Raw genomic sequence first — 15,816 nt, forward strand, 5'->3', positions numbered from 1 at the left:
CGAGGGCCATCCGCGAGCCATCCCGTAATGACGCAATACGCATTCCCACGCTAACCTTTCGACCGGCCAATGAGAACGCAGCCCGCGCGGATTTGGACGCGAGAAAACCTCCTCGATGTCGGAGTTCCAGGTGAGGCGAAAAGGGAAGAAGGAGGGAGCAGAGCTATTGCTATGGTAATGTCGGCTGGGAGGCGGTGCATCTCCGGGTAGAATAGCAACGGTAGAAGCGGCACGAACGCTTCCATCCGTTTCACTTGAAAAGGTTGCAACAGAATGTCTGGTTTCTGAGAAACGGTAGTCTGTCCGGGAAGGTTAGGGGAACGTGTGGTCTTCCAGATGTTGCTGAACCACATCTGGCAGCCCTGGTCACTTGGGATAAGGCTGCGGGGAGCTATGATTCAACAACAGTAGAAGGCCTTAGGTGCTCTAAAGGACTGCAGCAGTACTGTTTATAATTATATTTTTCTTTGTCGTATCTTCTTTAACGCTTTTTTTGCACTTGGTTTTTTTTTAAAAAATAAAGTAAATATATACTTTGGTATCAACTGTTGATGTGGATGCTGGTTTTGCTTAAACTGTTTTATGCTCTGCTTTTAGTTACAAACTCCTTTTATGTCAACAATATATACAAATAATACTGTTCCTAGGCTGAGAAACCTGCCAACAACTTTTCTTCAGATAAGCAAGATGTGTGTTCAAGATCACCTAGCATGTTGTTAGAGTCAGAAGATTCCAAAGAACAACTCTTAGAAGAATGTGAAGAAATATGGAAACAAGTGGAGGAGGTAATAAGCAATAATTGCAAGTATTTATGAGATAAATGAAGCTATGCATCTGAAAGTTTGCTGTTAATTTCCTTCTTTCTTCCTCAGCCTAAGCAGAAAGATGAACTTTACCATCATTACAAAAAAATCATTAACTTTAAGATACAAATAAACATTCCAAAAAAAACCTTTTGGAAAAACTAATCAAAGTGTTAATTCTCACATTATTTTTAACATAATGGCTATGGAATAAATTATAAATAAAAGTTGATTGTATCTTAAAGTTATTTTAATATTAGGAATATTTTTAAAACTAAGCATTATATAATATAAATCTATTTAATAAATAGATAATTCTTAGACATGATTATTTTAAAAATGTTTTGTATTTAATCTCAATAGGAGTTAAATTATTGATCAAACATCTGTATCTTAAATAATAAACCTTTTAAAGTAGATTTAAGAATATGCGTTATTACTATAAGCTTACATTTAATTTTTTATATCCCTTTCTCCTTTAAAGTGCCATACCAAATTATCTCTTCAAAGTGTTGAACCTCTTCCAGTTTCAGATCTCAAGGTAAGAGTGAAGTTTCAGAAGTAAGTTTTCTAAGCAATGAAACCTTGTCAAAAGACTAATTGGGGAAATGGGATTTGTGTTACTCAAGAATGTCAGAAAATAGGACAATATGGATTGAATATATCATTGATGCAAATTGGTAGATTACTGTGGAAATTTTGCAAAATTTGTTTCATTGGTTAAAATGTAGCTTCACAGTATAATGCATTGATAGCATGGTATGATAGCAAAGGTGTTGGACTACCAGTAGAAAGTTTTGGTCCATTGTCATCCACAAAAGTAGTTGTCATGGGGAAAAAGCAAAAAGAGGGAGTACTATATATGCTATCTTGAGCTCCGGCATGAAAGGTAGAATATAGATCAAGTAAACTTTTAACAAAAGAATAAATTGCCATATACATAAATTATAATTATTATTTTTTATAAAAACACCTGTCTTCTGGAATACAATAGTTCCAGGTTAAAAGCAAACATTATCTTTTTATGAAGTAGGGAACCTAAGCACTGCTAGAATTTGCTGTATACAGAGAAATAACTAGGTACCAAACAGTTGGCAGCTATCTGTTGGAGATTATTTAATTTGTATTCTAGGTCTGAGCGTAGGATTTGACTTGGTGACCTGAATGGCCCCTTCTAATTCTATGATTTTGCTGAGTTACCAACGTCATATTGATATGCTGCTGAAACTATAGTTTAGCAATACATGAGCAGCTGTAAAGGTCATACAAGTATATTTTAACTTTGTTCTGAGAGCATAAATTTTGCCTGAACATGAATATTATGGGGGGAATTATGCTTCTTAGTCTCATGCTTCACCTGGGATAGTTTTGAAACTTTATTTCAAGCACTGTATATAAAAATAGTCACCCAAATTTGCTTGATAGAGAGAAGGGTGACCTACAAAATGCATAAATAAATAAAAAATAAATACATATTGTGATAATGTTTAAATTTGCTATATTTGACAGCTTTCATTGTTAACGAAACGATTCAAGGCTCTGTCAGCTGAATTTAACCAATGGCAAAAAAGAGAGCCAGAAAGTAAGGTTTTTTTTTATTTGGATTGAATTATATACAAAGTTATAAAATCTGAAGTATAGAATATACAACTGTACCTTCTATAGAATATATCATAATTGTACTAAATTAGTGCCACAGCTTTTATCTGTTGTATCATATTGTGTAATATGTTGGCCAATAAATTTAATAAATAAAATAGGTATTGTACCATATTGTATCGTATATATTCTCTTTATTTTAGGCCTCCTTTTCTCTTTGATGAGCAAATTTAAGACACTACAGTATTCCTTATTCTTAGTTCCTTTGGAAATCCAATTCTTCTCTATTTTTGTCTTTGTTTTTGTTAGCAATGAAATAGTACATTAACATTGACACTCTCAGTAATAATCTCCTTCCCCCAGTCATGCCTTGTATTCAGTGACCTGCTCTGTACTAAAGTGGAAGATGTTTCATTTTTTGTGCTATTTTTGATAGCATTTAACTATTTTGACATCTTGTTTTTGAGTTTTAAGTAATCTGTAATCAATGAGAGAATTTAAATTGAGCAGTTGGATTTCTTTCCGTTCATGTCCTGTCAAACAAGTAAATGTGTAAAACAGATTACAATATTTTTTATTTAGAATATTTATATAGCTGCCTATCTCATAAACATGTGACTCAGTTAAGAACTCTGTAATAAATACAAACAATAAAAAATAAAATAAATGTAAACATTAAATAAATAATCAAATAAAACCCAAGAAAGCAAGAGAACAAACATTATTTAATCGCATCTAGCTACTTTGCAGGTTCTCCCTGGGAACCCAAGGCTGGTGAAAAAAACATGTTTTAAGGGCCTTCTGGTATGGAAGGCTAACAAAGATAGGGCTAATCTCACCTTCCAGGAAAGGCAGGCCACCTGGGCCCTGTCATGGAGCTCTTTTGGGGTCTCTCAGTATGTTCGCCCCTATCTGACTAATGGGACAGATAAATGTAATTGGGAAGGGGTGACCCTTCAAATAATCTGGTCCTGTGCCATTATAGAACTTTAAAATCAAACCAGCACCTTGAATTTTATTCAACAAATTGGTAATCAATGCAGCTTGTGGAATGGAAGATAATAGCTTGAGATGTTTCCAAACAAATAGTCACTGTTATCAGAACTTTCTGGCAAGTATAGCAAGATCTGTGAATAATAACAAGGAGTGATCGTAGATGATTGATTGCCTGTTTCTTCCACTTGACTCTTTCCAAGCTTTTGACAGAAAGAAAAATCCTCTTTTAGATGATGTTTCCTAACAACAGTATCTTTTTTTCATAATCAATCCTGAAAGAAAATAATAGGTAATAAAACACTTCCCCTAAATGGTGTTTCATATTTACTTAAAATTATAGTGAGTTATACATACTCTGCCTATACTAATAACTGTGTTTCAAAATGCAGAAACGTTAAGAATTTTTGATCTGATTTTCTTTAATTGATTTATTCTATTGTTTTGTTCAACTGATTTTCCATAAATATAAATACATAAATTCATCTTTAATTGAATAACTATTTTATGTAGGTACTAATGCAACAAAGAGTTATTGATTCAATCAGATAATAATGTGTTAGAGAGCCAGTTTGGTAGAATGATTAAGACATCAGAGTAGAAATCAGTTTTAGTCCCACTTTAGGCACAAAGCCAGCTGGCCCACCTTAGAGAAGTCACTCGCTCTCATCCATATAAAGCAAGGGTGTCAAACTCAATTTCATTGAGGGCCGCATCAGCATTGCGGTTGCCCTCCGGGGGCCGGGTGGGCGTGGCTAGAGTGTGAATGGCCTACTGGGTTGGCGTGGCCAGCTCTACATCGTTTGCATCAAGAGTGCCTATGGGGGCCTGGGGAGGAGTGGGACAGATCTGAGGGTCTCTGGCAGAAGGAGGGTCTCTGGGCCAGGGCCAAGGCAGTGGGGGCCGTTCCCTCACTGTTTCCAGGATGGCTTCGCGGGCCACATGAAACCACTTCGTGGGCCGCATCCGGCCCCCAGGCCTTGTGTTTGACATGTCTGATATAAAGCAAGCAATAGCAAGCCACTTCCACAAAAATCTTGCTAAGAAAACTATAGGAACTTGTACAGGCAGTCACAGGAGTCAACACTGACTTAATGGATGGATGGACAGACGGGCAGACAGACAAATAAAATAAGTTTCAAAAACATTTTTTAAAAAATCTGACATATTCTCTTTTTCAGTAATTACTACAAATCCAGATGTCCTAGTAGCATTAGGAAGAGACCAGGTATGTATGTTAAAGAGATGGCTGCAACTTTGTAAAATTATTATTTTAGGAGTAATTATAGGAACCTATAGCCAAGTCTCCCTAAGAAGAAGTCCATTGTAGACTCTTGTTTAAACAAATATGCTGTATACTATGTGATATGGTAGAAAAATCAATTAGAATTAAGTAGTTGGAGTGTGTTAAGATGGATCTAGAAAATTTTGATCATCTTAAAGTAGGATTGTAGATAAAGTCCACCATATCTGGAAGGCACCAGGTTAAGAAATTGTAATTATGATTAAAGTCAGGATGTTGAATTTGAAATAAAATTCTAATTTTTGTTGCCCACCTGAAGCAACTGTTTACATTGCTGACTAGGATGTCACATTAAGAAAAGTTGCAGTGATGCAAAGTTATTTGTACAACAATTTAAAATCCATGCTATCTTTTCACTGTGCTGGGCAATCAGTTATTAATCCACAAAAAAGATTCTAATCTCACTGATCTGGTTCTTTGAGTCTTCTGCCAAGAGAAGAGCTAAAATTGTGAAATGTGTGTGTATGTTTGTGTGTGTTGTATATATGTGTGTGTGTGTGTGTGTGTGTGTGTGTGAGAGAGAGAGAGAGAGAGAGAGAGAGAGAGAGAGAGAGAGAGAGAGAATGACTCACCATTGCCTCGTTCAGAGAAGCCTGATAGGTAGCAACAATCAAGCTGAACAACTGCTGGTGGCTCAACATATCTGTTCTGAAAGTAAAGCTTGGTGCTGCTCCTGATTTGTCAGTTCAAATACCTAGAGCAGGGGTGTCAAAGTGACGTGACATATCCTGTCTTTTCCCCCATTGCCGGCAATGGGGTGGGCACGGTTTCGGCATGACACATCCAGCCCATGGGCCGGCAGTTTCACAGCCCTGACATAGAGAGACTTGTATCCCTTCTAGTCTCAGCAAACCAAGTTAGCCCATTGTTCTCCAACAAAGTCCAATAATTAGCACCTCTAGGTTAGCTGACGTAGCATTCAGCTTATAAATAAGCTCTAGGAGTAGATGGTATGTAGACAACAGACTTGCTCTTCAGTCAATAACTCTACCTTCCACTTCCATTATGTCCATTGCTTTTTACAGTTATCATGATGGTTCTGCCGCCTCTCAGTCCCTCATTCAGGAAATAGCAGAAAGAGTTGGCTATGGTATCATTGTTATGTTATTGTTCATCGTTTCATTTCGCTATGGATTCATAAAATAAAAATCACAATATTTTATCCTGAATTAAATCAAAGTATTTACATTAAAAACTAATAATGTATCCCAGAATACTGGATAGCAATAGTTTTTTTAAAAATATCCATTCTCTATACGGATATAATTTTTTCCATTTTTAATTTAGAATCTGCAAATTTGAAGTATAAGCCTAATATATTTCACACAGCTTATCTAAGCAAATAATTCTATACTGGAAAAACAATGATTTTGATAGCATGATAATTTGAATATACATTTCTTTTGTTTTTAGTTGCAGAAATTAAACCACGAACTTGAAATGGTGCTATCAACAGTTAATGCAAAGAACAAAAAACTAAAGGAAGATTTTATAAGGTATAGATTGTGCTGAAACTGTTTTGCAATTCTGAAAAATCTGAACTAGCTATTTATGCTTCTCATATTATCTTCAAAGGGAACAAAAATGGTTGGAGGAGCAGGAACAGCTTATAGAATGTCTCAACCAAACAGTGGAAAGAATGAGCAATCACGTAGTAGATTTTTCTGAAAAAAGGTATTCCAACTTAATTTAAAATGAATCAAACTGCAGTATCAATTTCTTTGGATAATTGAGTATTAACATCCATGCCACTAATAAGTGACTGTCATTCAAACCCAAATTTAATCTAGAATTATGCTTTTGGCAAAGCTTTATCACCCTAATCTATAAGCATGGGTTATTCTTAATATTTTTGTTCCTAAGATATCTTTGTGAGTTATTATTGAGCACTCAAGTAATGTGTTGGGCTATTTCTACAGTGTTATTTTGCTATGATGTTTGGACTTTCATCTTCCATATTAATTTGAATGTAGAGAAGTTGATACACCTACATGCTGTTAATTAATGTTTATTTAATTGCATTGTGATTTATTTATTAAATTTCCATGCTACCTATCTCACTAATACAGCAACTCTGTTTTATTTATTTATTTGTTTGTTTGTTTGTTTGTTTGTTATAAGCACATTTATAAATTGTTACCACTATTTTTTTTAAAAAGTCCATAATCTTTTTTTTTTTCATATCTTAGAGCCTTTCAGGAACTGAAAAGTAAAATGCTGAAAATAAGAGCTTATAAGGAAGATATTTTGAATGCTTTAGGAGATTTCCTTGATGAGCATTTCCCACTTCCTGAAGATAGCGGAACTGCAAAAAAGAAAAGGGCAGGTTTATTGCATTTTCATATTAAAATCTTGGTTTTGATATTTATGAATTTATTTATTTATGACAGTCATACCTTTTCAATTCCAGTAGACCTGAAGTAGCGCACATAGCATAAAAATAGAATAATATAATGTATAATAAACTTAATATCACAATACAATAGTACAGTAGATGGCGCCATATTCCTAACTTAACTCTTTATTCTACAGTATTCTCTAAAATCCTAAGGCAATTTTAACAATCTCATGGAAAATTGCGGGGAAAGGTGCCATTTTCACTTTTGAATGCAGGTTGTTCCAAAAAATGGGACCTCCTATAGAGAATTCTCTCTTCTGTTGCACATCTTAATTGGGAGGGAAACTCATCCATCACTCCTTGTGCATGAAAAATATTTGCAGATTCTACACAAAACAGGCAATCTCAAAGATACTAAGATACTATATGGCTCCAAGCCACATAGAATTTATGGTGATAACCAGGACTTTGAACTGCATCTGAACATATTGGTAACCAATGCAACTCCTAGTATGTTAATGTTATATATCAATAGCGACTGTTACAGGCTATCAAAATGAGTAGCCGGGTTAGCACTATTTGTCATTAGGAATATGCATTGTAGATTCAGAGGTTTGTCACAGAGCTGAGCAAATTTCTATTCAAACCCAGTCTGGCATAAGTCTGATACGCACAGGCTCAGAATCTATATCAGATGTACTTAGGCAGAAGCAAATTTCTACAATATTTTGAGAGAGAATTATAATTGTTGAAAACTAATCTTTGAATTTTTGTTTTTTAAACTGTATAGCTTTCTTTTGTAATTTATTGTATGACTGTTACCGTGTTTCCCTGAAAGTAAGACCCGGTCTTCTATTATTTTTGCATCCAAAAGAGGCATTAGGTCTTATTTTCAGAAGGTGTCTTATATTTTTTGTGATATTTACGTCGCAGCAGCAGCAGCACCAACAACCCCATCCAGCAGTAGACTGCATGACTGCTGGCCCACTCTGCACAGCACATCGGACCGCTGCCACAATGAGACGAAGCAGGTGGGGGAGAGGGTGGAGCTGTCCCATGTGCCCCGCACCCACTTCCTCCAGGCCCCCCCCCCAGCCAGGCCATTCCTTGTTAGGCGACCTTCCTTTCACTCCCCTCCTGAGCCAGACTGCCATGCTACGGAGGATGGGCAGGGTAGGCGCAGTCCCCCACCATTTCGGACCCGATGGCGAAAGACTCCACTGCACCATTGGAGGGGCTTTCATCACGCTTTGCACCACAGTTCACCTCACCGGTGGCACCCGCCACCTTCTCCCCTAACTCTCCCATGGCTTGCGCCATAACTGGGCGGCACAAGCGTCCCCCACCGCCTCCCTCCATGGCCGCCACTGAAGAAAACAGGGAGCGGAGCGGCTCCACACAGCGATGCAGACAAGAGCACTTGCTTGCCACCCTGCATCGCCCCTTGTTTCCCTTCTCCATTCTTGCTGCTTCTCCTGAAAGCAAAAAGTTCAACACTAACCTGCTTTCCAGCTCTGGCAGGTTTCTCCTGCTGCAGGGAAACAGAGTTTGTGAGACTAAAAAAAGTTCAGTCAGACTTTCCAACTTCTCTCAAAAAAAAAATATCTCGCCAGCAAGGAATGGCCTGGCTAGGGGAGACCCTGAAGGAAGCAAATGTGGGGCGCATGGGGCAGCTCCACCCCCTCCCCCATCTGCCCCATTGCGGCAGTGACATGGGATGAAGTGGGCGGGGTCCTAATTAGGGTTTATTTTGGGGGGTTAAGGCTTATATTAGGCCCAGTCCCAAAAATGAGGATAGGTCTTTTTTTTTCAGAATGGGCTTATTTTCGGGGAAACAGAAAGCTATAGGTAAATTTATATTTTCTTTGACAGACATGCTGTATGGTCAATAAAACATCCAGGTATCCTATAGAACAGGGGTGTCAAACTGCTGGCCCGCAGGCTGGATGCATCATCAGTAAGCCACGCCCACCCCATTGCCGGCAATGGCAAAAAAGCTCCGATATGTTGCGTGACATCACGTGATGTCGTGAGTTTGACATGTCTGCTATAGAAGTATTAAATATTGATGGGGAAAAATAGGGCCAGTACAGTGCAAAGAGCCTTTTTCTCAATCCATTAATTCTGGCAAGACTACCAGTACATCTTTAAATAATTATCAGAAATAAAAGTTTAATGTTCCTAAATGATGGTTCATATTCAAAACTTCCTTGTATGTTAAAAGCTGGCATTGTCAAGGATTCCTCCTTGGGTAAGATATATCCTCAAATACCAGCGAATCTGGACAAGACTGTACTTGGGCAATCTCTAGCTGAATTTTACCAAGATAAGAAACCACATCGAATTTTGATAACAACTCAGATTTGGAGTTGGATAGAAAAGAGATAGATGAATGTTTAAATGGGGACGATGATTTATTTGTATTTCTATTGTCCAACAGAATACAGAAGCAGTATATAGATTTCCCAGCATGTGATCTCAGATCTCTTTGTATTGAATCTTTGAATCCCAGCTCTTCAGACCTGAAAGTGAAGCAAAGTAGCTATGTGCATGCAGAGATGGCCAAGAACTGTTCCCAATAGACAATTTCCATCTATTGCAAAGCACCCCTTTCAAATATTTTGTACAGTATAAGTTATGTGACCATATGAAAGGATATCTTCTTCATACAATATTCTTTGAAATGTGGCACACATTCCTATCTATATTCTGGTATTACTAGCTGTAGATAAATACAAGTTTAAGTCTAAAGATAAACAAATGCATTCTAAACATAAATTCATATCTATCATTGAAATGCTGTTTTACATTGTAAATGTGTTTTTACATATAAAAACATGTAGTCTTTTACTTACTTTAGCATTCATCAAAAGAGGAAGACGTGCAGTTCATATCATTACATGAAATTTTAGAGGTAAGAAAGTTAGACTGTACTGACTAACAGTGCTAATAACTATGGTTCAGCATAGCTGAGTTCTAGATTAATGATTACTATCTTAGAAAGTTGAGTTTTTGTATCCAAAACTTACTGTGGAATCCCAATTGCATGCTTCCTTATAATTTCTTTTCATTTCAAACAGGGATAAGCAACTCGTTCCTCATACTTACTAGTACACCTATAGATAACTTGTTTGGTGCTCATTAATGCTTTTCAGGAATAAATGTGCTATTGCATATAGTGTATTTGAAGTAGGTTATTAAATTTAATTCCAATTGAAAATGGGATTACATTTGGAAACTTACTAGCTAAACTGAAGCTTTAAATGGACCCAATTTAGAGATACATCTTTTTACATTTTTATCATGCATTGCCTATTTCAAGCTAAAATGTTTACTATTTTGGCATTTGCATCTGTTTTAAAAGCTCTCCTAGTTTTGAATGACAAATAATTGAGCTACTGTTGAAATGTCTCACATCAAAATATTATGAAAAATAACATTAATTTGGTGTTACTGGTAAAGTAGGACTAGCCATTACCATGCTACAGGAATCTTCAAGATAGGACTGGTCATTTAATGGCTGTTCAAAGTTATAACAGATGCCCCCTCCCCCAAGAAGCTATATGCCATCCTGTGTCAAAGTAATGGCCACTACAACACCCCCCCATTGTCATTCACCCTTATGACTGATCACAGGGACACTACTGTGTCTTCCTCCCACCTCACAGGGATCATATGTGCCTGCTTCCCACACACCCCTCACCCATTACACACTTATGTTTTGAAGATCTATGGACCTCAAGTAGGGCTGGTTTCTCTCAAATCGAGCAAGAACAGGAGGGGCTTGTAGTCTCTTGATTGCCAGCTGATCAGGGCAGAAAGCAGCCGCCATTTCTTCAAGGAATTGTTGGCTCATGAAAAATGGCAGTCACTTCCGGGAACCAGCCACGCAGGCGTGGCTGGTTCCCGGAAGTGACTGCCATTTTTCATGAGCCAACAATTCCTTGAAGAAATGGCGGCTGCTTTCTGCCCTGATCAGCTGGCAATCAAGAGACTACAAGCCCCTCCTGTTCTTGCTCGATTTGAGAGAAACCAACCCCCTGCGAGCAAAGCAGCAGCTCCAGGACAATCTTCCCTAAATCTTTTCTTTCCTTAGCTCCTTCCTCCCAAACCCACATTTCTACAGTGAAGAAAAAAGAATTAGAAAAAAAGAGCTTGGTGGGATAGACTTGTTGCTTTTTCTCCCTTCTTCTCCCTCCAATCAGATGCTGAAACTAAACTCACCATCTCTGCCTTCCAATCTCCCATTTAACCACCTCATTTGGTAAATTTATCACATGCCTGAAATGAGAGTGATAAAATCTGTAAGTTACTTACGTTAATGAGGCTATCTCACTTCATGACCATCACAACTTGCAACCTTAATGGGTAGGCTCCATTCTAGGACCACCTGTATTTCTATGGCATATGGGATAGTTGTTCCTACATCCTAAAATTGTAACGCTTAGCTGTTTCTATCTATGGTAGCAGCAATGTGAAGGTGGATGGAACTATGAAAACTTAGTTTATTCAAAGAGGGGTGATCCTTGCTTCTGGAGGGAAACGGCTGCATGTCCCTTAAGAGCCCTTTTCTGGACCTAACTGCACTGGACAAATTTTCTTCAATCTTCTGCCTCCTCTGTTTAGGGAATGTGGTTGAGATTGTGGTTGGGCTGCCGTTTTAGAGCTCTTTGGAGGAAATTATCTAGATCACCTTCAGTCAGGTTTCAGGCCAAAACACAATAGCGAAACAGCTTTGGTTCTACTCTTTAATGGTCTTTGGTGCAGGTAGAATGGGAGTAGTGCAGGGGTGTCAAACTCAATTTCATTGAGGGCCGCATCAGCATTGCGGTTGCCCTCAGGGGGCCGGGTGGGTGTGGCCTGGGTGGGTGTGGCCTACTGGGTGGGCATGGCTAGAGTGCGTATGGCCTGCTGGGTGGGCATGGCCAGCTCTACATCGTTCGCATCAAGGGTGCCTATGGGGGCCTGGGCAGGAGTGGGACAGATCTGAGGGTCTCTGGCAGAAGGAGGGTCTCTGGGCCAGGGCCAAGGCAGCGGGGGCCATTCCCTCACTGTTTCCAGGATGGCTTCGCGGGCCAGATGAAACCACTTTGCGGGCCGGATCCGGCCCCCGGGCCTTGTGTTTGACATGTCTGGAGTAGTGCTTCACGACCATCAAAATGTTCCCCTGATAAGACTTAGTGACTGTAGATGTTTGAATAGCTCTCAACATGGGATATGTTTCATCTTTAGTTTTGAATGGGATACCATTTTCCCCTTTGGGATTTGCTGATTCCATGTGATTGTAGAAGTCTATTGGTGGTTTCTGAAGTATTCTTGATGTGATTATATTAAGAAATGTAAAACAGGTTCGTTCTATACAATATAAATTGGAAAATATAGTTATGTTTTTTGAAATTTTTCATCTCAATTTCATATTTTGAGGACTAAAATCTGACATATTGCAACACATTCTCTTTCCAGAGTCTCATCAATAAACTGGTAAACATTCCACATGATCCATATATAACAATCAGTGATTCATTTTGGTCACCTTACATTGAGCTTCTGCTGAGATATGGGATTGCATTGAGACACCCGGAAGATCCAAACAAGATACGTCTGGAAAATTTTCACCAATAGCAAGATATTTTAAGATGAAGGTTGATCAGCAGAACAGAGTTAACTAAAAAAAACTTTAATCGGAGAATATTAACTGGAAATACTTCATGTTTTTCAGGCAGAATCCTACAATATTTTTGTAAACTAGTATCTACAGATTCTTTTTAAAAGTTTGTGATTGTCACAATTCCTTTTTATGTTTTATTGCTGTTAGTAAATAATGTTTGTATTCTAAAAACTATTGGCTTTCTTAAGAGATCAGATTAAAGGGTTATTTTAGATAAGTAGTTTGACTAGCTTTCCATTAATTCTATAATCAAACGTCAAACCTGAGCATCTGTTCAAAAGAAACGAAATGGTGGGAGAAACAAAACATTGACTTCTAAATAAGATTATACATGCATGATTTTGTAAGAAAATATATGAAAGAACAATCCTGCAGTGAATCATGTGGTCATTAAGGAAATTTGGCTTCCCCCATTGACTTTGACTTTGCTGGCTGGGAAGGTTACAAATGGTAATTGCATGAGTCCTGGACAGTGCAACTGTCATAAATACATGACAGTTGCCAACTGCCCAGATTTTGATCATGTGACTATGGGGATGCTGCAACAGTTGAAAGTGTGAAAACCAGTCATATTTTTTTTCAATTTTGTAACTTTGAACCGTCACTAAACAAGTGGATGTAAGTCAGGAACTACCTGTACCAATATCAAAAGCAGTGTTTCTCACCTTCAGCAAATTTTAGATAGTTTTAGTTGAAGTCTACATATCTTAACGCTGATAAGGTTGAGAAACACTGATCTGAATTGTCTGAGGGAAAAGAATGTTTTAAAAAACATACTCCATGGCTCATTTTAGTATATTCTCATTAAACAAAGTGCAACTTATTTCAAATGTTTTGTCATACAGAACAGAGATGCAAAGGAGCAATGTTTCCTTGGTTTTATCCCATGACATAAAAATAGATAATATAGTCTGCTACCTATAATTCATATTAAAAGAAAATTGGATTAGGAGACTATTTAAGCAGCAGTAGATCTACTTTGGTGCAACCCACATTGTTATGAATACAACTAAAGGTAAAAGGTAAAGGTTCCCCCGCACATGCGTGCTAGTCGTTTCCGACTCTAGGGGCCGGTGCTTATCTCCGTTTCAAAGCCGAAGAGCCAGCGCTTGTCCGAGGACGTCTCCGTGGTCATGTGGCCGGCATGACTAGACGCCAAAGGCGCACGGAACGCTGTTACCTTCCCACCGTAGTGGTCCCTATTTTTCTACTTGCATTTTTACGTGCTTTCGAACTGCTAGGTGGGCAGAAGCTGGGACGAGTAACAGGAGCTCACTGTAAAGCACAAGCACAGGATACATTTTTTGCATTTAACAGCCCATCTTAAAGAAAGCACAACTTAAAGAGACCATAGGAATAGTAATATAAGCTGTGAATTACCTTTGAACTACTTGCCCTGTAATGAGTTTTAAAAAGCAGTATAATTTTCTGATGTCTGAAACAATAAGTGCCATTACTAAAAAATGTCTAACTGATTCCGTCCCGTCTATCCTTCAGCTAGTTTCAGCCAACATCAGGAATGGAACTATTTGCTATTATCTAATATATTCTTAAGACATTATGCTGGTTGATTTGTTTTTTATAAATAAAGACACTTGGAACATTTCAAACAATACTGGTAATGACCTATAAAACCCTAAATGGCTTGGGTCCGGACTATCTAAGGCAGGGGTCTTCAAACTTGGCCCTTTTATGAGTCGTGGACTTCAACTCCCAGAATTCCTCAGCCAGCATGCCTGGCTGAGGAATTCTGGGAGTTGAAGTCCACGAGTCATAAAAGGGCTGAGTTTGAAGATCCCTGATCTAAGGGAACACCTGCTGCTGGCATCACCTTCCCATCATCCTGTGCGCTCCCACAGGGAGGGCCTTCTCAGGGTACCGCCGGTTAATGAATGCCAGCTGGTTATTCCCAGGGGAAGGGTGTTGTCTGTGGGTGCGCCTGCCCTATGGAACCAACTACCCACGGAACATAGGGCTGCCCCTGACCTTCGCTCATTTCGCCGGGACCTGAAAACTTGGCTCTTTGAGCTGTTTGGCCCAGACTGTGGGGTTTTTAATTTAATTGGGTTTTAGATTTACTTTTGGGGCTTGAATTTAATTTAATTGTTTTAATTGATTTTAATTTTTTGTATTTCATGGTTTTAACTGCCCTGTAAACCGCCCTGAGTCCTACGGGAATAGGGCGGTATACAAATTCAATTAAATAAATAAATAAATAAATACAACAGTATATTCATACTTCTTGTTTTCGTCCCAAACTCCAGGCAAAGTACTGGAATGTAGAATATTTTGACCTAAATTTCTTCATATATTGAATATGGGTATAGCAGTGATTTTAATGAAGCCCAGTACTAACCAATCTGTGATTTCTGATGAAAATTGATTTTCACTTTAATATGATCCTGTTCTAAATAATTCTGTCAATTATTTAGGATATGCCTGTAATTTTGATCCTGTTTAATCCTATGATCCTGTTCTAAATAATTCTGCCAATTATTTCATTATTTGGGATATGCCTGTAATTTTCACATCATACAGTATTTATGATAGAAATGTGTAAGACCGAAAGATTCACTCCTAATTCTGCTCAACATCCAAGAAAATCAGTGCCTTTAAAGAAAGGGCATCTTCATTACAAAAAGAACTTTCTTGGCCTATACCTGAAATTTGGGATGGATATTTTGTACTTTGGAGATGTTGACTTCAAATTTCAACACGTTTAATACTCTCTTCCAGAGCAAGAAGTTTACAGATCATTTTTAATCAGTCAGATTTCAATAAAACTGATTTTTGTTGACATAGTTTCAATGAAACTGATTTCAATGTTGCTGAAAAACAAAAAAGGAACAACTATTTGTTTTTCTCCTATACTAGACAGAAGTATTTACCCATATTTACAAATCTTGCTCTGAAGTTGAATAAATTAAAGGAAAATTGTTCAGTCTAAACTGATAGAAGTTCTGAATTAGACCATTCCCAAATCTAATTTTGTAGTCAATACACATATCTTCTGATAAAGCAACAATAGTGAAAAATTAGAATCTATAAACAATCAAAGAATGGAAAATCAGAAGCTAGACAATATATAGTAGAATAAGCAAGGATATAATGT

At 37.8% G+C, this 15,816-nt stretch overlaps 1 protein-coding gene across 1 annotated transcript; it reads left to right on the forward strand.

Annotated features, from left to right (window-relative positions):
• Positions 1–115: 115 nt before the first annotated feature.
• On the forward strand, positions 116–12,784 carry CENPK (centromere protein K; the record flags this gene model as incomplete). The annotated part of the gene is made up of 10 exons (XM_083351172.1): positions 116–130; positions 648–785; positions 1,288–1,344; positions 2,313–2,385; positions 4,577–4,623; positions 6,112–6,194; positions 6,274–6,372; positions 6,888–7,020; positions 9,897–9,950; positions 12,500–12,784. The coding sequence occupies 10 exons, from the start codon at positions 116–118 to the stop codon at positions 12,656–12,658; spliced, it is 858 nt and encodes a 285-aa protein (XP_083207298.1). The 3' UTR covers positions 12,659–12,784.
• Positions 12,785–15,816: the final 3,032 nt, after the last annotated feature.

This window comes from Vipera ursinii (genome assembly GCF_947247035.1).
Source record: "Vipera ursinii genome assembly, chromosome: 2".
In the NCBI taxonomy this organism is placed as follows: domain Eukaryota; kingdom Metazoa; phylum Chordata; class Lepidosauria; order Squamata; family Viperidae; genus Vipera; species Vipera ursinii.